Raw genomic sequence first — 25,274 nt, forward strand, 5'->3', positions numbered from 1 at the left:
CGTTGCTGTATTTATTGAGCCGACTAGGTGATGCACGATCAAAAAAAAAGTTGAGTTGATCAATCGAGTGAAAGTAATCAGCAAAATTATATGACCTGTTTGAAAGTGCTAAAGTTAGGTCCTGTGGGTGGCAGTACTTGTCCAAAAAGTCTGCTAATCATGGCATGAAAACACAAGAGTTCAAAAGGTGAAATTTTTTCGGGCGTGCTCGTTGAAAAATCGACATCTCCGTGTCGGTGACGCAAGGCTGTTCAATGTGAAGAGGGTCACCGCAAGAAGGGTTCGACGACAGAACATGTGCTCCTTTTGAGCTCCGTGCCACCTTTGGAAACAGAGAGAAGTTTGCACATACACTTCAGTGTACTCTAACCACAGGGCAGTGTCCAAACTTAACAGGGCTGAACATGCTTCAAACCGTGGTTTGACATTTGTTACTAAAAGTGTGATTACCAAGCATTTACTGGAAATTGAAAAGAAAAGTGTATCACTTTTTGTTTCCGTTGATTTTGAACACTGCACTGTGAATGTAAATAACTACCACCCATAGCAAAATGCACCCCAAATTTCCACCTTCGTATGATGCTGCACGACATAAATTCAAGCAGGCCTTTCTTATTAAAGCACAACTGGTTTGAAAATGTTTTAATATTTATTCACTTGTAGGCTATGCTTCCAACTCTTTGCTGTTCGTAGTGTTTAGTTAGTGTAAGATAAAAGTTCTTATAATTCCAAGTATTTAATGTACAGTTGAAGAAAATGTATCATAGCAATATATTTTTAATATTACTCTTATCTATAACCCAGTTGATCTGTTGAAATGTTCTCCTGTAAACTTGCCAAGAACAAGGCCAATAAACATGGTTTTTCATGGCCGTTACATTTGTAGCTCTCTGCAGGTTTTTACACTATTTCACACCTTATTCCCTCCAACAGAACTCAGTGGAATGTGTAGCTAATGTGGCAGTACAGCCCCATAACCCTGATATATAATACTGTCAGGGAGAGACATTTATCTAATTTTACTGCTGTGTAAAATATGGAGTGAGCTGTTGTGCAGGTTTTCCTGTAAAAGATGTGTGAACGTTTGCAGTCTGTGGGGTGATAACTTAGGGTAGTATGAAGCTGTAACCTCCGCTATTAGATCACAGCTTAGTCTAAATCAAATTGAAATTTATTTGTGTAAACCTGATCCTGGAAAGTTGGCTGTGGAACCTTGTATTTTTCAGGCCGTGGAGCCTAACAAGCTAGCATATTTGGTTACTATCCCAGACTCTAAACATTAATTTTATCAAAAGCTGTTACAGTACTAATTTGAAATCCCCTGGAGACGAGTTAGTTAGAAGTAAGCCCAAACAAATAGCTGTATTCCTACAATATTACTTATCAGACAGACCATGTTTGATGTAGGAGGTCGGAAACAAATTCCACGACACAGTTGCGCCGTTTATCGTCATGCTGGGAATATGGCGGCTGGCGGTTCGAAGCCCGTTGTCGAGATTCACAACCGAACACATTCGTCAAGCAGCCTACATAATGAAAAACTGTGCTTTTCAGTATTACGTTGCACTGACCTCTGCCATCACAGCCCCGATTAATCTTTAAAATTTCGTCCAATTATGCAAATCGGTTTCGCAAAGTAAAATTGGAGCTGTGTCCACACATTTGGCACCTCATTTTTCGTGGGTTATGTGGAAGGATATTAAATATCCATAGCCTGGAAGGTCGACAATCAAACTATCCGTACAGTCATTTCTCAAGCAAACTGTATTTATTAATCATTTACCAACGAAACAATCGTATCTGTGAAAAATGTGAGCCGCTCTGTTGGCCAACAGCTCTGTTGTGACTCAGTAAGCCGGGTCGTGTTTTCTAACTGTCTGAGCAAAGGTTGCTCCTTTGCAGGGAGAAGAAAGAAGGAGGGGAGAAATTCGCTAGCGTCAGGGGGCACAGCCAAAGGCTTGTCCAAATGGCCGGTCATTTATCATCCTAAGCTGGTTTGCGTAGGGGTCATTATACCAGGGGTTTGTGTGTAAAATTGGTTTTGTGGTCCCAGGGAGAAGCTGCACTGCATTTTAATGATGCGAATGGGGGAGAATGGGTGAAGGAAACCGCCCCGTCCGCCATGTTGGGGAACGTGTCGAACAGAACCGGGCGTGGGGATAATGGGGACACAGCAACACAAGTAGTCGGTTGGCCTGTCTAGCCATCACTTGATGTGGCAGCTAGACAGCAAGGTCTCACGACAGCAGTTAACACTGTCACATCACAGGGCTGTCCCAATTTGACTTCCACTAATATATCTTCCCCAGGATTCCACTAGACAGAAATGACAGGAGCTTTAAAATATGAGGGGGCCATAAATTTGTCTATTTAGGGCGGCCATCTTCAGGCCTGGCCGTCAGGACAGGCAGTAGCCACTGAGATAAACCCTCTGTATTTGCTCTGCCCTCAGTGCCAGCCATTAGAACAAATTGTAGTATCAATCTTTAAGGCTGACCAGCCGGCAGTAAAAGTGCTAGGGGAGGGGTGAACTTTTGAACTGCCTGAAATCTCCTCCTCCAGGGGATAGTTAAGGGCCTGGCAAGAGATAGAGATGAGTGTTCTCCCTGTACAACATCCTGTGTCAAGCTTTAATCCTATCTTCACTTTCCTCTAAGCCAGCTTTATGCTTCCAGGACCATTTGAGGTGGTAAGCACACAGCAGTCTTTCCCCAAATGATCGACTTTTGTCCCAAAAAAGTTTTCTTGTTTTCTGAATGTTTTCCATGTTTTTGCCTTTTGAGTTAAAAGCATGGGCAAGCGTTGCTTTCTTGTATTGTTTCATTTCATGCATTCTTATCTGGCACCCGTGGTTTTTGGAGATTTTGGTAATGGCAGGCAGGGTTGAGTCTGCTGACAGAACAGATTTTGATGTATGGGGCCATTTTCTAACTCCCCTGTGAGACACTTTGCCCCCTCCCTCCTCCCAGCTCCCCCAGCCTTCTAGTTTATACATTAGTGTATTTGCTTTTCAGTTAATTTCAACCTTCAGGCCAAGATGCTATTTCTAAAAAGCCTGTCCCCGTCATAAATTAGATCTTTTGCAGTAGCTAATGCATCCATCCCACATGGTAGGCCATGCTATTGTTTAGCAGAATAACATCCCATTCATCCTCCTTTCCAATTCATCTTTCTGCCTTCATTTTGAAGAGGTTTTGCAGAATTCCCACAACAGCTCAAAAAAGGAACTCTCATTTGCAGCTGTTGGCACTCTAGGCACTTATCTTTCGCAAAAATGAAACAGAAAAGATTCCCTGCATTGAGGAGAAATCCCCCAATCTTATCCTTCCCAGCCTGATTAAGAGCAGATAATCATTAATCATTGCTGTGAGCCACGCTGGCCCTGCACCCTTCTCCCAGTTTGCCCTTTTCCACCAGGGCAAGAAAAATTACTCAAGATGCCTTGAAAGTTTCCAGAGATAGAAACTGCAGATAAGGGTGGGTTCTGTTACACCTAAGTGACAGTGTTTAACATTTTGTCCTTCCCAGCTGGGCCTAGAGGTGGCGCTGGGCAAGAGCAAAAAAAAAAATGCCCTCAATTTGTAGCCAGGCTTGATGTTGTTGTGATCTTGTTGAGTTAATCTACTCCACAAAGAAAGCACCTTGACTTCCCTTTGCCCTGGGAGGCACGACCCCACCTTTGGGCACTGCCAGAACACTTCCAAGCATGAGGCTGGAGAGTGGTGAATAATTCATTTGCTCAGTGGGGCTGATGTTTTGTGTACTTCAGAGCAGATTAATCAATGTCAAGAAGGTAATTTTTCTTCTTGTTGAAGCTCCGCCCCTTGCAATATTAGCACATGTTCCAAGTGCCTTATCTGGCGAGCTCAGGACCTAGGCCCTTTGGAAACAAACAGCAGGTCCTCTGCTCTGGTAAAATGTAGGGCAACATGGCAGGCACTTGGGGCAAGGCAAAATCCGCTTTTGGGCCAGAAGTGGGGATAAGAGCCGTGTCTTTTCCTCTCGATTGCCTGGCAGGAAATAATAATGTTTGTTTTTGACCCCATATCAGTTGCACAAGGGGAAATCATTCTGATGGTAAACCTGTCCAGCCTGATTCGGGGAAAAGGGATTACACAAAGTAATGAGGTTCTTCAACTTCTCAGCCCACTGGAGGACGGGATTTCGGCTCCGTCTTATGTCCGAGGCACGAGAGGTCTCAGGTCGCGGCATACGGAAGTTCCCAGCCACTTCAGACCAGTAGCGTTGCCCACACAATAAACATTGGGTTCTGCTGGAGTGTTCATTCAAACATGAAATGGAGTATGATTTCACCCTCTCTGGCCCAGGTGAAGCTCACTCTGCCCCCAGCTCACTGAATGGCATGTTTCGTTTTGCCTGACTTGTTCTACAGGGTGTTGTACAATGGGGTGCACAGGCGAAGAGGGCAGGGCAAGGGTGTTAGACACCAAAGCAGCCATTAGGAAGGGGCTACTAATCCTGTTAGCTGGTCATCGCACCCATGTGAATTGGGGGAAAAAGTGAACATATTACACAAGTTTTCACACCTTGACACAATCGGATTATTTCAACCCAAGTAAACTCTGACTGGGTGACAAGAGTACTGACTCCCTGTGGAGTTTATGGACTTGCCAGTTTATGGTCCTCCAGAGAAGTCAACAGAACTGTCTGTCTCCTCAGCAAGACAAGAATCTGCCACAAAACACAGGCAGAGCACTTGTCATTTCCATAACAACACACTCCATGTGTCTGTGGGCACCATAGTTTTATACAGTCTACTGCAGAGTGTGTAAAACTGTCACTTTCCTTTTTGTCAGTTTTTGTTTGTCTGTTGTTCATTGGATTTGAGTTACTCTGGATTTGTGCAAATGAAATATATCTTATCTTGCCAAAGCTCAGAAAATATTTTTTTCTTTTCAATTTGAGATGATTTTTTAAAATCATTATATACTGTAGTTACTTATTTGATTTTCCTGGCATTTATAACAAATAGTTTTATATTCACTTATGCAGCATTTACAAAAGTAACAATCAAAACCTTCAATGCTGGTACCAAGAACTTCTTGTATTTTGAGCAAAGATCTATTACACCAGTTTGCTATGAAGAAATGTTAAAGAGTGAAGCTACCAATTGTTTGCTGCTGACCAAAAATGCTATGTTATCAGTATTGCTCACCAAATGTTTTCTGAAAAAAGAGTGATCATTTTTTTTCTACCACCGTTTTGGTCAAACCAGTCCTAATGACTAAAATCCTGTGTGCAGTGGACTGGCTTAGCTCCTCCACTTTGCTGCTTATAACAGTAAAGCAGTTAGGGTTACGTTGCCTCTTCTTTCTTTGAAATTCTATTTATCTCTCCCTATCTGTGGTTTGCCTGTGTTTGCGGTACTTCCCCCTTGTTACCTGTTCTAATTTATTTTGGGGCCTTGCTTCCTGGCGGCAATTTTAGCGGTTCATTATCTTTTATTTGGAGGGTTTCCCTTATCAGGAGGAAAGTAATAATGGGAAATTCTCTAGTCGGTCTTTATGGGGAATCATTTTGGTTTGGTCTTGTTGCAGGGCATTTGTTGGATAGGTTGTTCTGTGGTGGTAGATGGGCCTTACACTGCACTCCACCACCATTCACATCTATCTACATCACAAGGGAAATTCGTCACTTCTTATCGCGAATCTTGGATTCGGCGCACATAGTCGTTGCTTTCTACTTCGGGAGCGGGTTACACCGATATTCACATACAAAACATAATTCCTGAAATCCCTAGGATGCAGGGCCCGGAATGTGACTTTGGCAAAACACGGAGAATTCAATTAAAATTCTCCCTCATTCCCGCCATTGTGTGGGAACTAATATTTTCGAGCGATAATTCTGAGTACAGATTTCATCTTGGTTCATTTGTGACATTAATTCTGGCTATGATGGGTTTAGAGCTCCCAGTGCAAACATTAATCATCTGGCAATACTGCACCAAGAAATATCTCCAGCCAGAATGACAAAAAATAACTATAAGGTAATAATAGGAAACACTTAGCTATATCCTTCAATTATTTTTATTAGCCGGCCGTGACAGCCTAGGCAAGATTTATGACTCCCCTGCTAATCCTTAATAGAAAACTGGGGAAATAAAGGGGCATAATATCCCGAATATCCCAGGAATAATCAGGCACAAAATAACACCTAACTCTTTTTCATGAACTTAGTTAATGAAAGAGCAAACTAATCCCGGGCAACATTTCATTGCGGCTCCTGCCGGACAGTTTCAGGGATTGGCTTTGTATTAAGACACATGGGGTGGCAGCTTGGCGGACGGCTGCATTAGCTCGTACGGGCAGGGATCTAAATATTACATTTTTATAGCGTAGCTCATTCACCTCCATCATGGCAGCGGCCACCCCATAAACTTCACTTTATTAACTTTTGCAATTATTGCGGGAAGGAACAAGCTGTCCTGTGTCGCGCATACTCCCTTGAATATATTTAGTGGGCAAGGACATTGCGGGCAATAAATATCGTGGCGAACGCAAGATTCCATCTGACGGCGGGAGTCGGAAGACAGCCATCGCAGCCCACTTTATATCCTGTGGCAGACAGACTCGCCGCATTATCAGAACTGACAAATAAAGATGGAAATATTTCTTCCTTTTCCTTGTCATCTTGGCAGGCCATAAATTATCAATGGACACTTTATATCGAAACTGTTTGAATTAAATATTTACCGCAAAATGTGTCTGAAATTTGAGGTGATTTTGAAGTCATAAATCTTGAGTGGGAGAGTTGGGCCTCAGTGACAATAATGGATGGCGTGGCCAACACAGGGTGGCATTTCCCTCCATTAGATTGAGCCAAAACTGTAAAAATTAATGATTCAAGAAATTTGTTCTCTGCATATGACTGTGGAAAAAGCGGCATTGATGCACCTCTGCATTTAAAAGATAGTCAGCAGGAGATGGCGGTGCACGGGAATAGAAGAAATCAATTTTTATTGCAGCACAACAAGACAGAAGACACCACTTGAAGAACATGGTGCATAATTCAGCTTATGTGGGCATTTGCAGGATGGTTGGAAGTTAGAATTATTGCTAAAACTTAACTGGCTTATGTTGCTGGCTAGTGTCGATGGCATGGATTTAAGCTGTTTTCATGGGTGTTAGAGTGTATGTTATGTGCTGTGTAAAAGCAAGGGTCTTGTTATTTTGACATGTACTTCACGGTAATGGGTTGAGTCCTGGCTGCCCGGGGCCACACCGTTTCGTCATTAGCCCCGTCCCCTTTGAAAGTTTCCTACGGCACTGTAAATGCATGAAGAATAGTTTGATGTAAATTTAGTTTACCGTAAAGTCTATTTCTTGATACATTTTTCGTTTATGTGAAGCCAGCTTTCTGGGGTCGCTATGAAGAAGTCATGCTAAATTGCCAAGCATTTCTGTCAATGACACGACTGCTGGAACACATTTGCCAAATGGCAAAATTTGCCCGAAAATGCCCACTCTAATCTGCCATAAAACAGGCCCACATTTAGCCAACTGCGCTATTTGTCTTCAGGAGGTGTTTCATAGAGGAGAAAGGGAACGGCACAGAGGTACTTATATTATGTTCTAATAGGTTCGGAAAGGTTACAGGGATTCTTCGGAGGATTTGGGGCTTTCAGCCTGGCTCTAAAGGAGACACATATGGAGAGGGAATTAGAAAGGCAATGAAATATGGAAAGCATTATAGGGATAGGCAGCGTTCTATTAATGTATATTATTTATCTGGAAGGAGGAGAAAATGGGTTTGAAGAATGTTTCTATTGACAGAAAATTCAGCAGTTTGGACATGAGCACAGGGTAGTCCCAGGACGAGGGACTTTGATGAAAACTATCCAGCACCAAAGCGGTATATATTTTTTATCAAGATAGTAAGACTGAACGCCAGATTTTTTTTTTGTTTTGTATTGACTAAAAGTGCCCCATGGAAAGTGTGCAGGCAGTGCTGTTTTGGGCTGAAACATTCACGGAATTCCACACACACGTTTTAGTCTTCTCACACCAAGCTGGTTTGGACTCATCTTGGTTTGCACTATTTTTGGTGGGGTCATCAGGAATAGCCCCAGCTGGGTTCAACCAGAGTTCACCAGCCCAGGCCTTACATTTATTTTTTGTGCTGCAATCATGAGAAGATTCCCTGGAATCTGGTCCTAATTCTGCTCACAGTGATAGGACCAGGTTGTGAGCCTCAGACTTTAGATAGAGGGCTGCCACTTCTACATGTGTGGACTGTGTATGTGTGCGTGTGTATGTGAGAGAAAGGGAGAGTATGAATGCATGTGTGTACATGTTATAGGAACCAACTAGGATGAAGTTCAAGGCTGTAGCCAGCAACACAACCCAAACGGTGGAGAAAAATGACCGAAGAACTGTACAGTCCAATCATCATTTACCCCACATGTGACTGGAGTTTGCGCTGTAGGAGTGTAGTTCAAGCTGGGCCCAGCTATTTCACATGAGGGCTTCACATATCTTCAGGGTTGTTTTATGATAGAATAACAGAAAAAGGTCCAACAGACCACCCTGTTTCCTGGTATAAGCCCTGAGCTAAATGCTCCCGAACCATTTGTCAACCCCTGGTTGCTAGGGAGGATAAGATAAATAGGTACGTTGTCAGACTAAACAAAATTGGTCATATATTCAGGGAAAATTTGTCATGTCAGGAGAAGGTATAAATATAGTTAAAGGTCAGCTGAAAGGCTGGAAGGGATACATTATTGATACTTATGTAGCTTAAATCTATGTCAGATCTCCGCACAGGAAGGTTACATCATAACGGAAAAGGCATTACACAAGAAAGCCGGTCTCCTTACTGACATTTAGTGGCTCGAGTGTGGCTAGACCCAAAAGCAAGAAGTGTCTGTCTATTTTGGTGTCCCTGTGTTCAATGTAATGTGTTTTATAGCACCGCTTCTCGCCACAAACCCGAGATACGAAATTACAAATATCTGGATAACACGACAGGGAGCATAAACTGTGTTGTTTTTCATTAAAAGATTTGTTCCCAAACAACGGTGGAATCATGCTTTCCAAAGTCCCCACACCATGCCTGAAAGAGGCATTCTTAACTGTTGTCAGTTGTGAAGATTAATGTTGCCGCGAGAATGTGTAAAATTCAACGAAAACGCAAAGTCCGTTGTCCTCAGTGCTCGTGTGATTGTGACCCTTGGAATGAAGACAGCCGCCATTTTGATGCAGTATTATGGGATATACTGTGCCAATACGATCACCATTTGTACCCCGACGTTACAGCGGCAAACGTAGGAAAATGTAAGCTGAATTATGTCCCAATAAAACAGAAACTGTCCTTCAGCACTGCGTTAAACTAGAAGCGGATTGTGAGGGCAGTTTGTGTGGATGACAGTTGGGCAGGGTGGCTGGCCATGGCTCGGGGCCTCGCTTCTACAGCGTGGGTGATAAATGACGGAGTATTGTTGGCCCCGGGACTGACAACAACACAGCCTAGAGGGAGGGAGCGGGATGGATGGTGCGGAGGTCACATTCTGCTCATGTAGAGATATATACTGACCCCTTCATCCCTTTTTCTTTTCCCCTCTTGCAGATGGGGGGATTGATAACAGCATAGGATCAGGCGAAAATACGGGAGATGAGGGGGATTCCGACAAAGACAAGAAGAGACAAAAGAAACGGGGAATTTTTCCCAAAGTCGCCACAAACATCATGAGGGCATGGCTTTTCCAACACTTAACGGTAAGTTCTTGTTCTTTGTACCTGCGGTAGGTGTGAATTTTTCCATGGGTTTGTGGGGGATTTGGGTAATTTGAAACACGTTGCAGGTGCACAGGGATGGTAATACCGCAATCTTACCTCCCGCAGCAAGGCATCAGCAATCCTACAGATTTAAGGAAATTGGTCCATAAATAAAACTCTATAGAGAGCGATGCCGAAAATTCTTACAAATGCTCTGCGGGGTGAAAACCAGTCTGAGCCACGATGCCAGTATCTCAAGCCTGGATATTAAGGAAAGAAGTTTTGCTTCACCAATCCCACCAAGTTAAAATATTTTCGCTTCAAGTGGTATGAAAATAAATCCCTCTCTCCCCATAGTGAATTGGAGACTTGGCACATCTAAGATGTCTAACCAAATCTAAGCTGAGTAAAACGAACTCATTGTTGGCTTTCACAAGCCCAGGAAAAATATGCATACTTGGATCTCTGAAAGACTTTGAGGATTTCCTGACTGATTTACACTGGAAGAGACCTGCTCTGCTCTTGTTGTCTTTACGAACAGGGAAACTGATCTTTCTGGAAAGGGGCTTAGAAACAAAACCACCAACTTTACGTTACAGCTAGGGCATGTAGAGCTCTCACCGTACACTATCATTACTCTCTCCCCATGAAAACACCTAAAATAATTCGTCTGTCGTATGCTCTTTTTTTGACAACCTTGAAATGACTGAAGAATGTTACAAATTGAATGCTGCATAGAAAGAAACATATCCCCCAGAACACATTTCAACCACATAAGCATCACGATACATTTCCTGTGCTATTGAAGTTTTGAAAACACTATAAGCCCATGCAGTATACCAACATTCATGCATTCTTCAAGGGAGAAAGTGATGGATGCTCATGTGGATCACAATCTCCACAGTGCCAAGGCCCCAGCCTGCCTACTGAGGGGTACCTACACATGACAAATATGCACAATACTTGAAAAGTGGCAATTTGTCAGATTTAGCTATTTTTGTGACATCCCTACTCTGACTGATGAGGGTCCAATCTCCACACGACAGGTAGCGACCCCAGAGTTATCCATCTTGGGCTTCCCAAAATCCTGCTGTTTTGGCCATTACCAGTATTTATTGCCTGTCGTCCTGTCTGATCAGCCATACCAAAATACTGGCTGCTCCTGTATGACAACCATTGATTATTTGTTTTTGTTGTTTTTCATCAGATGATCCAAAAAAAATGTTAACAATTTCCCATTTTGCACAGAAGAAATATCACTCTCTGTGGTACAGTTACTGTACCTTCATACCTAGTATTAAAAAGAGTAAATGTTAGTATTAAGTTTGAATTTGGCACCATTCAAGAAAAAGTAGATTAATGATTGACCAGGTCCTTTACTTTTGGAGTCATGGAGATCAGTTCTGCTGAAAAATTGCTCCTCTCCTCCCAAAGACCCTTTCCACTGAAGCATTATGTATTGTTATTGCAGCCCATCAGAATTTATTGCTCAGTTTATGCAAGAAATTATTTGGTTTTGGAACTGTGGTCTGGGGCTGTAAATCAGGGAAATGTAAACCACCCCAAATCTGCTACTCCTCCTGCCCACTGTGTGACAGCCAGGATGTAAATCTACTGCTTCTGTGTCACTCAAGGAGACAACAGTAAACACACTATTTGTTAATAGAGGCAATTTTCCGTGGATGTAATAAAATTACAAGGCAGCAAGCAGATAAAAAACATGGAGTAAATCAACAGTCCCAGTGCCCCCACAAGCACCAAGGGATAACCTTGTGTTCCTTTACTTCTAAACCACAAATCTGTCTGGCGATATGCCTGTCATGTGGTCAACTGTCCATGGCCTGTCACTTCCAGACCACCAATAAACAAGAAGGATTGGTCAGTTGGCACTAATTTTTCCTTTGGGGTGGGCTTTTTTCCATAAATTTTCTTGACAGAAGAAACTGTCAGGGGCAGCCCTCTATAAAAATGATGAAATATGCAGTTGTCAGGGCAATTTTTCAGTGGCCGCCAAAGTGGTCTGAGGTTTCCAGTAGTTATTTTGTCATCGTAATTTCCAATCATGCGACATGTCAGTAAATAAAACACACAATTGTCTGAACTGAAGGGTCTATGATTTCCCCAGCTGAGTTTATGGGCAATAAGATAGCCATACTTTACATTGGCGGTCCCCCCGCATTAAATTGTTTGAAATTTTTACAGGTCGGCTGCCATAACATGCCAGCTATGCATGATATGTTCTAATGTAGCTACGGCTCTTTTGGGTTGCACATTTTACGTTTAAGTTAGCAGGAAACAGCTGTAGCAGCCAGATAAAATATAGCACAATAACTGCTTAAGGGTAGAAAAGCGACCCACCATAAATCTTGATTTGTCAAAATACTTGAAATTGCCTGGACAGCCTAGCCCACTGGGGGCAAAAGTGGAAGGTATATGGAGATGTTTTGCCAAAGTGACATAAATGACGTGTGTAATGATGACGATGACAACTATCTTTTGCCAGTGTCAGTTTTTGACAAGACATCGTCGTAAACCAGTGCATAAGTCTGTCAGAGGGTGTCACTTAGAAAAGGCTGTGCTGTGCCACCATAACCTGTATTTGCCCTCTGCTTGGCCGGACAAGTCAGATAATCATACTGCATTTCTGTCAGCTGCACCTGTCAGCCACATTTGGAGGGCAAGCCATCGAAAGATGCCAGTGCCTTGGTTCAGATTGCAGGGGCTGAGTAGCTTTTGGCGTGGGTTTGTTTTTCGTCAGACCTGTCGCACTTGTTTGTGCTTCCAAATTTACTCGGCCGTTACGGCTGTCCTCTGCATGACCCCATCCCCGCATTCCTCATTCATGCTTAGCACAATGAGCACACAGCCTGGGGTGCTGTTTGCAGAGCTACAACAGAAGAAGGGACCCCAAAAGGGGGATGACACTGCAGCCTGCCGGAACTTCTGTCTCCAGTCTAAGCCCCTTCAGTGACAAGGCTAATTTTCCCCACAAGGAACCATAAATTTCGCCCTGACTTTAACATCCCTCTGCCTGTTGAATTGGTTGATTGAAATATGGCGAATTTGTCTTTGTTGCTAACCCTGTGCTTTGCTGCAGAAAAACAAGACGTGGCAACCATGTTTGTGTGGGATACTTGTGAGGAGACTTAATGTCAACTAGAGCTGTGGAAGATGAATGGTCTTACGTCAGGAGATGTCAACAGAGTTCAAACAGAAGTGTCCCATGGTTTATTATCTCTAAATAAGACAGTTCCCAACTGTTCTCCGAACAGTAAGAAGAAGAAGAAATATCGAACAAAAGCATGATGCTACTACCAGCGCCAATCATGAACAATCATGAAACATACCTTTGTCACATACAAAAATGAAAGCGAGAAGATATCAGAAATTCAGCCAATATGATCATGGGCTAGTAGCCACTCCAGAGAGAGAAGATATGCACCACATCTTTTGACGACCTATTGTTTTGTAGACCTTGGTTCGGCACAATACATCAACGAACAAAGACCGAAGCTGTCTGCTCTGAGAAGAACAATACGCTGGCGGGATACATAATCAAATTTGGCATTTTGTTAAAATCTTGGGTGAAAGGTTGGGTCCTTGAAGACGCGAAGCAGATGCCAAATTTTGAGCAACTTTAACCCTCTACTGTTTTCTACAATTTCACAAGAAAATTATGAATGGTGAAACCGCAATGTCTTACTCCTTAAATAATATTAACAATGTTGTTGAGAGCTATCCTGTGCCATTACGTACATGTCAGGTGGCCCAAGGCAGAAGTTGTCTGTCATCTTTCCTTTGTTCAGTCAGGCTTGGCTTTTGGCCCTTAAGCTCCTATAATTAGAGTGATATTCATTCCAAAGTGATTAGCGTATCATCATGTTCAACGGAAAGTCAGACAAGTAGTGGCCGTGGCAGAATGCCGTGCTTCCTTTCTCTGCTCGCAGCCGGTAGTACACGTGGTCTGCAGCAGCATTCGCTGTTAACATCACAGTCAGTAAAAGCACCGTAAATAGTAAATAGCAGCTATGAAAACTGACAGCCTAAACCGTGATCTGTTGAGGAGTATTACTGGGGAATATGGTTAACACTGGGGGACAGTAAATGGCAGTAAAAAGACAGGTAGTATAGACTGCTAGCCAGACATGCGAGAAGACTTACGATCTAACTTGGACACAACCATAGGTCATGGTAGTGAAAGTTAATTTTCCTGCCTTTATGAAGAATTTATACAGATCCTGCTGTATTGTTCCGAAATCCTCGTACTCTGCTCCATGTGCCAAGTGACAGACAAAACAGTCATAACCCCTTACCTTTATGAGGTATTGCATTTTTATGGACTGGTCGAAAGAAGTGTATGTCAATGGTAAATGATGGCCACCATTAGGCTAGGTTTTATCTGAACAAACTGGCGGATTTCTTCAAGGACGGAAGAAACGTCCCCACGTAGACTTCCGAGCCTCGCCGGATTTTTGTTCCAAAAATTGTGGATTTCATGAATTTTGTAGGGTAGGCTTTTGCGTTGACCTTGATTTGCGTTTTCCCTTTTCGGGCGACATCTGGGGCTCGGAGTCGGCCATGATGGATGGTGCCTTGTATACAAGCTGACAGGCTGGGATGCCAACATGGCGGCCCTGGCCAGACAGCTAACGGCTTTGCTGCCCTTGGCGGGGCTTTCCTTCTGTCTAGTTGTGGTGTTTGGTTAGTGCTGCAGCCATGGTCCATTAGAGCGACACTTCATGCCAAACCTATCTGGAAAGTGCTGGTAGCACAAATATTTATAGGCCACAAATAAACAACCAAAGGTAAAAACGGCTATTTATTAAAGAAAGGTGACAATACTACGAAAGTCCCAAGGACCTAGCTAGACCAGAGTCGGGCTTAGTAGAAGGGTGGGAGGGGGGCGTCCTGCTGCTACTAGATGCTGACTCCCAGCCACAACAATTTGCTTTCTAAATAAACACATTATGGGGAATATTTGTTTGTTTGGAACAGCCTCCATCAGAATTGCCTGTTATTTTTTCATTAGGCTGTTATGTGGGAAGTTGATCATATTAATGAAAATGGCTGGGTGACCCTTACCCCCAAGGCCTATGCATCACCAGGTACACAGAGTGGCCAGAGAGCTTTAGTGAGCCTCGTGCCCTCATTGCCTTAGCCAGGCATATTTGGGGCTGGGTCTGGCAGAGTGAGCTCAGCTCCCCAAGTCCCACAGGTGATTTGTCATGATCAGCAGGATTTGCCAGGGTTTCAACATTGGTGGATACCCTGTCACACAGGCATTCACAATGCACCAGTTGTTCCATGCTTAATCCAGCAGGGGGAGGGGCTTTGGGAGCTAAAAATCTCAGGACTAGAGAGGGCAGGGAGAAAAAAATGCCAGGCCAAGTTCGGGATGGGCCACTGACTTGGGCCACTGAAAGGTGGGTGGTAATGATGCATGGCAAAGTGTGGACCATGGCCACTGCACACTCCGAGCTGCCACCAGGCTGGGATAAATGGACCATTATTATTAATGTCTAGCAGGGGGACAGGGGGAGACAGTCACTACTCCCAGTGTTTATTGACTCAAGGCAGGCAAGCAGTGAGTTTTCCCACCCTCCAGAAGCAGCCACCCTCCATCAGAGTGAGGACAGCCAGTGGCTCTACCTCCCTGGAAGTTTCACCTCTTCCTGACACCAACCCGATCCCTCCACACTTAATCCTGCCAGGCTCCATCTAAACCAGTCTCAGAGATTATCTTCATGATAATAATCTATCAATTAGGTGCTAAATCCTACTTAATCTGCATAGCCCTGAAATAAACAATGAAAAGAAGCTTGATGCTCTTTGAAGAGGCCTCAAAATCAAAATCAGACCACTTGCTGTTTGAAACTTGGTTGCTCCAAAACCTCAGGATGATTAATAGCAGGGATTAGTGTGTCTGGGCTTCTCTGTGCCCTAAGATATGAATATTTCTCCCATAAGATGATTCAGCAGATGGATACATGTAGGTTGCTGAGATGAAAGTGAAGCTTTCATATAAACACTATTCCTTTATAGCAGTGGAAACAATTCTGACTTCTGGCTGGTTCATTAAGCAACGGACAAACCAACCAACCAAACAATCAACCAGCAAACAAGCCAACAAAAAATTCATCCACCATTTAGCACTAATAGTCGATGTAACTATACACTGTGTGCTGAAGAAAAGGGTGTCTGCCTAAAATACTTTGAAGACAGAGAGTAACTTGTACAGAAGTGTATTCGCTTGGCTGGCTGAACAGAATACACATGCAAGCCCAGAATCACTGTCTATTGTTGGAGGTGGGAGTAATAAGAGTGAGGTGTGGCCACATACAGTTCTGTGGTTTTCACAAGTAGGTACCAAGAGTCTCTGATGATGAGAACAGAGTCCATAAAACTTTTGAGGCGGAACATGGTAGCATCCCTGGGTCAATGGTTGGCTACCATGGCACCAAGGTCTGGGTACAGAAGCATCCTGTTCACAATACACCTCGGCCTGCTGCAAGCTGCTTCCTGTGGTGCCCAGCTTTTCCCCTCCCAGGCGATCTGGAAAATGTGAGAAATGCTTGACGTTTGTATATGCAGAGGGTCAACTGCGCCGACAACAGACGGTTCAGGCCTTGGTGGTAGTGTAGGAGACCAGGGAAGGAAAAGGTGGTCACTTAGAGGGATCGACATGACAGTTGGAGTTAACTTTAGCCAACATGGCTCAGCATCCCGTCTGGTAGAGCCACTCAAAAAGACTTGGTGAAGGGTAGGCTGTCTCCCACTGTACCTTTATTAGCAAGAGTTGTGTTGAAAGGCTGTTGAAGTCAGTGGTTTGTGTCAGGGGGTTTTTAGGTGTTGAGTGTGGAAATAAACTTGTCGGAATAGTTGAGATGCTTGAGCATGCTCCCCACTGGTCCAGTACCAGTCCAGTAGCCCGGATGCTTGACCGATTGCTGACCCCAACGCTTGAAGTATTCAGCCTGAAGGGAGGCAGAAATTCAAGCAGGCCCTTTCAAAAGGGGGACTGTTTTTCTTGAAGGGTGGGCATAGAGATGAAATTGCCCATTACGATCACAATAACAATGGGGCCCCAGCTCCTGTGACCGGCAGATGACCCCTGCATTGGAATGTAAAGCAGAAGCTTGGGGCCTGCCAAGCCCATCCAAAAGAGGTTCAGTTGGCTCCTTGGAGACCACATTTGGACCTACCCTGTTGCTGGGCCCAGGCTTATCACACAGCTGTGCTGGCTGTGTTGGGAAAGGCTGGGACTCCAGAGACCCAGACCGACCCCCTCTTATCAACAGAGGAGATGCAAGGGTCATTAAAATGAAACTCAAAACTTTTCTCAGATTGAAACAAGTTCCTTTCAAAACAATGGCACACCCTGTGCCCTCAAGCAGGAAGACTGCCATCTAGCAGCCCTGATTTGCCCTGGAGATAAAAAACGCCCCATTTCGTCCAAGCATGACCAAGCCTTACAGCTAAGCCTGTTCCTGGCTCCCCAAGTTAGACAAACTCCTGATTAGTGAAATGAGGGAAACTTGAGTTAAAACAACACAAACAGACAGTGTTTAAAGTAACCAGTTTCAAGAGATGGGTTAGCACAGAAAACAAGGAAAGTGCCACTCTATCATGATACAATCTAAGAGGATATAAACACAATGGAAGATTCAAATCATGACTAGTCATGATGATCCCCTGAAACTATACCATTACAAGCTTCAAAATGAAATGACAATTTTGGCTGGTATGTATTATTTTGGTATCCCATCTAAGTGAAGAATCTAGTCATCATCTTCTAGCTGAAACTGTAAGAAAAAAAAAAACAGCACAAATCTTTGAAAGGACTTCCTAAAAAGTTTTTTCTTGCATTCCAAATAAGCATTCAGGTTTCTTTCCAGCTGAAACTGTAAAGGAAAAGCAACACACATCTCTGCTGGGGCTTCCTATAAAGTTTTTTCTTGCATTCCAAGTATGCATTTAACTTGCTGACCCCAGAGATCAAAAGCTGAGGTCTGTGCACCATTACCATAGCTGGCATGCTTCTCTAAAGTTTTAACACACATCAAAAGGCCCTGTCTCCCCCTCCCATTCATTCGCTTGTTAGCTCTAGCGTCAGGCCAACTTGCAGTACACAAGGTGGAAAGTTTGAGTAGAGTCTGCAGGGCTCGGAGAACGAGACACAAATAAGTGCCCAATATTGGCTCACCGTGTTGACCATGTGTAAACCTCCCTGGGGGTGGTTGACGTAAGTGAAAAGCAAACTTGTGCATAAAAAAGAGACTAGGATAAAGAAGTTTGATTAATGGAATTAACAGTTTTTCATTTGGCTTTGTTGCGGAATGTCCGCCTGGTTTTGAAATTGGCTGAAGCAGCAGCTGTCATGACACGGACACAAGGCCAAGATCGATGAATCTGTAAATATGTCTGATTCTTGTTCCATTTACCTGAATTTGAACAAGGTGGAATCAGGTAGTTCAATGGATTAATTCTTACTGAAGAAACTTTTCAAAGTGTCTCCTTAAAAAAAAAAAAGAGGTATTTGGGAGTATTTGTTTCCCAGAAACTACTAATCACAGGTGTTCAAAGCTTTAAATATCATCATATGTCATAATGTACCAATTACTGGTAAATAAATACTTAAGTGTATTATCTCAGCCTTTTGAAGAACAAGACACAGATTTCCTTGAACGTGTCACAAAAAAAAATGTTATTATGTTCTTGCCTGTTATCCAGGATTTTGTGATTTCTGTTACACAGGGATCATTTGCCCACCTCCAAGTATGGCTTGTACAATATAGGAATATGTTCTTGATCTTAGCCTAGAGGGGTGGGATGGAATAATGTCAACAGTGAGTTTCTGAAATGCTGAAGACCGAAGAAAGACCATTTGACTACTTACTGAATTACTTTTGTCTCCATTTGCGTTGTAGGTAGCAGACTTACGTAATACAACAAACCCTACTTGATCCATTTTTTCGCCAGAAATGTCCTTGAATGGCTCTTAGGAAGAGCCTTTACCAAATCTGTCCACCACAAACACTTAGCTTGCTCCAAATGTCACTTGCACAAAGATAAACTTTATTTTCTCTTCTCCACAGCATCCATATCCCTCAGAAGAGCAAAAGAAGCAGCTAGCACAGGACACAGGACTCACGATATTGCAAGTCAACAACTGGTAAGAATATTTTACTTGACAATTTTGTACCTGTTGTAAAATTTTGAGTAATTTGATGATGTAAAAATTTCAGCATCTACTTCAAAGTAGTATGCCTGCTGTGTTACTCCACTTCTGTTCAGAGTGGGAACTGGGAATTAAGCAGATAGGAGGTGGAGATTTTCAGTAATGTTGACATCATATGATATGTTGTTTCCAACAAATGTCATTTTGTGGCTTGAGATACTACCAACAGGATTATGTAGCCCTTCTGCTCTGGCACCAGGAAACCCCACTCTCTGGGTCTTACCTGTTACAGTGTTAGCTGGAGCCTATTATTTTCTTGGCAAGTAGTTAAACTGTTCTGTTTGTCTCAGGATGTTCCTGCTTGTTAGGTTGTCTGCTTTGATGTCACTGCTGTCCCTAAGGTACTACAGAAGGCTGTTTGGCCTGCAAGACTGACAAGTCTTAATTATTATAGGTGGTTCTTTCATGCTTACATGTCTGGGAACAGTCCTTACCTCTGTTAATTAGGGTGGTTAATTGGGAAGAGGTAACCTGGGCAGATATGTTCATGAATGGGTTGCATATTCTGTTGCTTAGGATGATCCCGTAGGGACTATGAAGATAGGTAACTGGGAAGTTGAGAGGCTGTCTCGGTTTGAAATTAGATTCTGGTTTTCCTTTCAACATAAACTTCAGTATCCTTTCTGAGTTGTCTTCCTGTAGTGTATTTTAGATCTGCAAATGGATCTAAATCAGAGGAAATGTAAGCAGTCAGCAAACTTTTATCATGTATTGTAAGCCAAACTTGCTTTCCTGTCTACAATGAGAAAATGTGACACTGCTGGAACTTGTCCCTGGTGGCTCTGACTAAAAGTATGTGTTTTTGATGCCAATTGTTTGAGTTTTAAAGTATCTGGTTGAAAAGGGTTGAAAAAACTATCAAAGATGACCTGCCAAACTTATCACTCTGACTCTGATTTGATATCTTTGTCATCTGTTAGATATGCAAAATATCTAAATCGATAGAAACCCTTTTGCTGGTGAAATTTTAATCTAATCATGGGCAATACTTTCTACCTTTTTGGGGAAAGTTGTGAATGGCATATCTCGAGTTATGTGATAGTAGCTTTATGTTGTCACTGTACTACATGCTTCACCTTTTTTACTTCTCCAACTCTGTGCTGTAATAGTATGTGTCAACTCTGTCAGCTGTAATTCTTAGCATCATGAGTCTATACTAAGGAATGACTTGGCATCCAATTGCTGTGCTTTAGTCGCCTCTGAAAGACACAAGTAGCGACAGTCATGCTCACCTGAAGTGTTGTTAAACCTATTGTCAGATAGCATCATGTGACACTTGCCCCACCAAATAATTACAGCAACAAACATTCCCTCTACCTCTACCCGAGGGATGAAGGAACGGGGAGACAATCATTGTTGAGAGGTGTCATATGCAGTTTGAGGCAACATCAACTTGTCTGGCTTCCTGACAATTTCATAACAGTTCCTTCCTGCTGGGTGAGGTGCCCAACTTCTTGGCAGGAGGCAGGGGGCAGTAATGGCTTGGTTATAAGGAGATGGTGCTTGCAGGATGAAGCCATTTTTCATTTCCTGAAAGGTTGCCTGCTTTCTGATTTCATGGTCATAAATCATTACTGTTCCCTTTGCTTCATAGCTTACTGTGATGATGATTGGAAGCTTGGAGACTAGGTGTAGTACTGGTTGCAGTTGGGAGAAATAGCATAGGGACAAGAAAACTCATACTTTCTTGCAGTTTTTGTACTTTCAGTTGTACTCATCTTAACTGTTTATCAATTTCAAGGGTCAAAGATGTTGCAGGGGAGAAAAACAGCTTCTCTTTTTCCAATTTATCTTAATGATGCCATTCTGAATATTTTCATATAGTTCTGTCTGTAAAATCATTTCATAAATGCAAACAAGTTGTGCATGTTAAATTTCTTGCCTTACAATTAAGTAGGCATGGGAGAAACAACTTTGCCCAGAAATGTGTGTATATGTCTACTGTCGGCTCAAATGCCAGTAAGTAGAAGAAACGAATATCAGTTTCTGTACTCAGGATTTCTTGGAAAGTATTCTTGTAAACACAAAATCTACAGCTGTTTTCTGAAAGGAATACAGGTCACAGTTTCAAGAAAATCAGTTGGATTTTGCAGAAACATCCTGTGTGTCTGGAGGGAACTATTATGTTGCTAGTTTCTTGGAAATAATTTGATAAACACTCTGTAAACACAAGATTGTCAGCGTCTTTAACAGACAAAAACAAGATAGGGAGTTGCTGTTGAAAAACATCAAGTTGTGTTAAGGAAATCTCTTTGTGAGAAGTGAAAAGATGTTGAGTTGTGGTAGGGGAGAGAGTGTCCAGCGGGGGATGGACAGTTTGGACTGTGGAGAATGGTGTAAACAGGCCACCTGTGCTTGTGGAGGGATTTTGGTATGGAGATGGCTGAAAGACGATCCCCTCGCTGTCCTTTTGAACCCTGTTGCATTCCTCTGCAAAGTCCCACAGCTGATCTCTGTTTCCAGGCCAGGTGGAGGGGCCAGCACAGGATGGGAGTAAAATTGCGTAAAATGGGGGACGGGCCCCTTCGTTTGGAAAATGGCTTGTCTTTGAAACTTGCTGGGTTTGTACTCAACAAAGGTAATTTTGATATATCATTGACGAAGATATATTGAACCTCAATAGAGAATCTCTTCCTACTATAACTGATATGATAGAAATGGCCCTCCGCTTTCTGGAAGCCTCCCAGAAATAAGATACCTGTTTGGATCCTCACAGGCAGTGTACCTTAATTAATTATGTTCTCGTTTTGGTGAAATTTTGGTTTGCAAAGACACCAAATTATTTAATCAGAAACACACTTGTAGAAGATGTGCATATTTTAATTCCAAAATGTGTGAGTTATAGTGACAGTTAAGTTTGATCCCCACCAGGAGTTGACTTGTCTTTCACTTAGACTGAGAGTAACATCACATTCGACTACACATACGAGCAAACCCTTCCAGTATACCAGTTGCCCCAGCCTCCCGGCTCCTCTAGTTGGAACGCTAATCTGGGCCCTCCACTTAATGAACTCACTGATAAAAGAACGGGGTGGTTACCATTCAGCTATTGAAGGGACTAATATACTATCAAAACTTTGTTTCAGAGTCAATATGGAAATAGCCTTGATTAACCGTTGAATGGAGAGGAAACAAAGCAGCTCAGTGTGGTCAGGGCAAATATTTTTCCAATGGTCATATATATCCATGGGTCCTATTGTATACAGGTAGGCAGGGTTATCTGACAGGACCAAACATGCTGGTATAATGTTTGTTCATGAGTTAAAAGGGTCACTCCACCCCTTCCCGCTGTCAGACATGGTGTACACATTTGGTTTACATTATTGTCCCCTCTAGCAGCCCAGATTATGAATTCATAACTAGCAGCCGGCGGTTCTGGCACCAGCTCCCGAAATTTGCTATTCCTGTCAAACAAATTTTCCATTTGCCGGCTTTGGTAATAGGATTAGAAATGTTTGGGAAAACACACTTGTCTAGGCACCGCCTTTATGCTGTTTTGGGGAATTGGACGTGAGAGATGAAATGCTGATTCTTTCAGACTGGAGAGTGGCACCTACCAAAGCCTTATCGCACAGTCACGTTCCCTGGGCCACCCAGGCCACTCCAAATCTACCAACCTGCGTGCCCTTTTGTGTACTACGATCACACGGGTCTGCTGTAGGGCTTGTGGTGTCAAAATAACTTCCCAGGTTAAATATCTCTATTGCTTGGAGGTCGAACTACTCCGCTTGTTTGTGGCCTCCTCAATGGGAAAGTTTAGTGGCAACAAAGAGTAACATGGAACCCAATCGCAGGGTGCTTTATGCCAGGATCAACAGAGATGGGTTGGCCCTGATGTTACACTAATCAGCAGGTAACAGGATCTGGGAGTACGGTAATGAAATCTTGGCAGGAAGCAACCTGATGCAAGTTGCACAGGGTGGGAGCACCAGGTGTAGCCCAGCTGAGAACCTCTGCCCTGTAGTGCTGAGAAAGGTTTGTTTAAAACTACCCATTAAGCCATGGACACCATTACCAACCTGCCTGGCATGAAAGGTAGCCGCGGCAAGTTTCAGCATCGCCACCGAAAATCCGAGGAAAGAACCTACCATGTTGGAACAGACAACTGTTAGACCACGTATAACCTTTGTGTTGATGAGAAAAAATAATCAAGTCAAAGAAACCTCCAAATGTATTTTCTTATTAGTGGTATAAACACTTGTGGCGGCAGCCTACCATTAGGTACTTATCAAAACAAGCATACTTGGCCCCGTCCTGAGAGACTGTGTTGTAGTCACAACCCTTTACCTCCAAATTCCCCATAAGTAACAGTAACTGCAGACACTTTACTGAAAGCCTGCTCCACCCTTCACTACATGTGTCCTGAGACATGTTTCTACTCTGCTAATTCAAGTCATACAAACAGGAATTCCCTGGATGGCATGTGCCAATTGCTTGTGTCTCCCAAACAGCCCTGTTTGCAAAACCTGCCTGATCTGGGTAGAGCTTTTAACAAGATTTTTGAGTATTCAGGGGAGAAGAAAAGCCCTCATTAGAGACCATTTTGCAGTGAAAAGAAAAGCATTCTAATCTGTTACAAATGTGATTTTCACTGTTGTACAATGTACTGTGTGAAGATGGAGTGTTCGTAATACGGCGCCGTGTACTGCGAGGCAGAGTGAATGTGGGGAGATTCTTCCCTATTTATGGTTTGGTTTTATCAGGCCATTTTCTCCTACACCTTGTTTATTTTCCTTCCATGTCTCCATACCTCCCCGTTGCAGGCATGTTTGGGAAGGGAACATTCCTGGCATTTTGAGGGTAGGTGACTCCTTGCAGGTACCCATGGTGTGAAGTGTCAGCACTTGCAGCAGAATCCTGTCGCCCATGACAGTTCCTGACAGAAAGTGGATGGTATCTGCCCCACACTGTCAGCATGTGAAGTATTTACACCAGCTTCCTGGCCTGACCGAGAGCGAGCGTTAACTGGCCAGGTAGAGGTGTCAGGTGGACATGTCATAGATGTCAGTATTTGTTGCCTCTTAGGTCAGGCACAATAGCCATGTTTTGCCTCCGCAGTGATAGGTGCTTGACCGCAGCCCCTGTCCTTTTTCAGCGCCTCTTCTCGTATTTCGAAAAACCGAAGTCGCTTCGTAGTGGATGCGTCATCCTTCAGTCAAAGCTCCTTTGTTTGCTGTAGCTGGGGCAACTAAGTGTGTTATTTCCAGTGACCTTTCCCCCATACTGCTAATGTGAACAATAGGGCCAAGTGTGGATCAAAAACCTTGGTTCTGCAGGAAATGGTGGGTGTTTGCAACGGTATGCCACCGTAATGTGATCGCGAAAGGTGGACGGAACGCTTCCATTCGTGTCATCGTCTACCTGGGTAAACCTTAGCGGAGTGTGGGTTGCAAGGCACCATGGTACACGTGTCCTGACACTGGGATGCTTTCTGCCTGAGTCATGTCGAACCCGCCAACAAAGAGTCTATATGCGCCCGCCGCGATCGGAGCATGCCGCCTACGACAGAAGGTCACAGAGCCTCTCCCGGAGCCACGTTTATTGGCAAGCTGGGGTAGATAATGGTGGCAGGAAAAGCGGGACTCCTTAGCTCACAAACCTGCAAGACAGCAATTTGAGTAAATTGGTCCAAGACTTTTTAGTGACTTAGGATTTGCCAGAGACACCACTAGGTCCTGCCCTGGCTTCATGCTGAAATTTAAACACAACAGGAGGCTGGACAGTAATTGGCTGGCCTGGCAGTGTGTCTATGGTGTTGGATGTCTGGTCATTAATCATCCGCTGCCACAATATTTAGAACACACAAACAGGGGTTCTAGAGGGTACCTACCCAAGGATAACCTAGCAGCTATTTGTGTCCGGTTGGCCCTCAATGTCTCCCACAAATGTGCACGTACTGCACCATTCACAGCTTCTCCGTGTCTTCTCTGTCAACAGAGGATGCTGACAGGTAGCATTGTGAGGGCAAGTGTGCCTCTTGATCGGTGGAAATCCACACAGTTACAACTCAACTGAAGTTGACTGCCCAAGCTTGTACACGTTTGGTTTTGAAGCCAGTAAGTGGTGCTTTAATGGAACAAGGACCCCGTAGTATGAACATACTGTAGTACTTGTACCCTTCTGGTCCATCTGCGACAAGGTATAGGCAAGAGCAGCTTTGAAATGGTAAGATAGACATCTATACATAGAAACCTGGGAACATTTCCTTTGATAGGCTGAAGTCCCACTCTATGGTAGAAGAGTCAATTTCCTGCATGTGGACAAGGAGAGCATGGCCTTTGATGTTTGTTTGTCCAGTGAGT

At 43.5% G+C, this 25,274-nt stretch overlaps 1 protein-coding gene across 11 annotated transcripts in view; it reads left to right on the forward strand.

Moving 5' to 3' along the window:
• The window catches only part of LOC136433595 (homeobox protein Meis1-like), an 80,100-nt gene that overhangs the window by 41,992 nt on the left and 12,834 nt on the right, over positions 1-25,274 (forward strand). For all 11 annotated transcript variants that reach the window (XM_066425951.1, XM_066425958.1, XM_066425949.1 and 8 more), the window contains 2 exons: positions 9,586-9,734; positions 18,830-18,906. In XM_066425951.1, the coding sequence (XP_066282048.1) occupies positions 9,586-9,734; positions 18,830-18,906 (226 nt within the window). The remainder of the gene's footprint in view (positions 1-9,585; positions 9,735-18,829; positions 18,907-25,274) is intronic.

Source organism: Branchiostoma lanceolatum, chromosome 4, assembly GCF_035083965.1.
Source record: "Branchiostoma lanceolatum isolate klBraLanc5 chromosome 4, klBraLanc5.hap2, whole genome shotgun sequence".
Classification (NCBI taxonomy): Eukaryota; Metazoa; Chordata; class Leptocardii; order Amphioxiformes; family Branchiostomatidae; genus Branchiostoma; species Branchiostoma lanceolatum.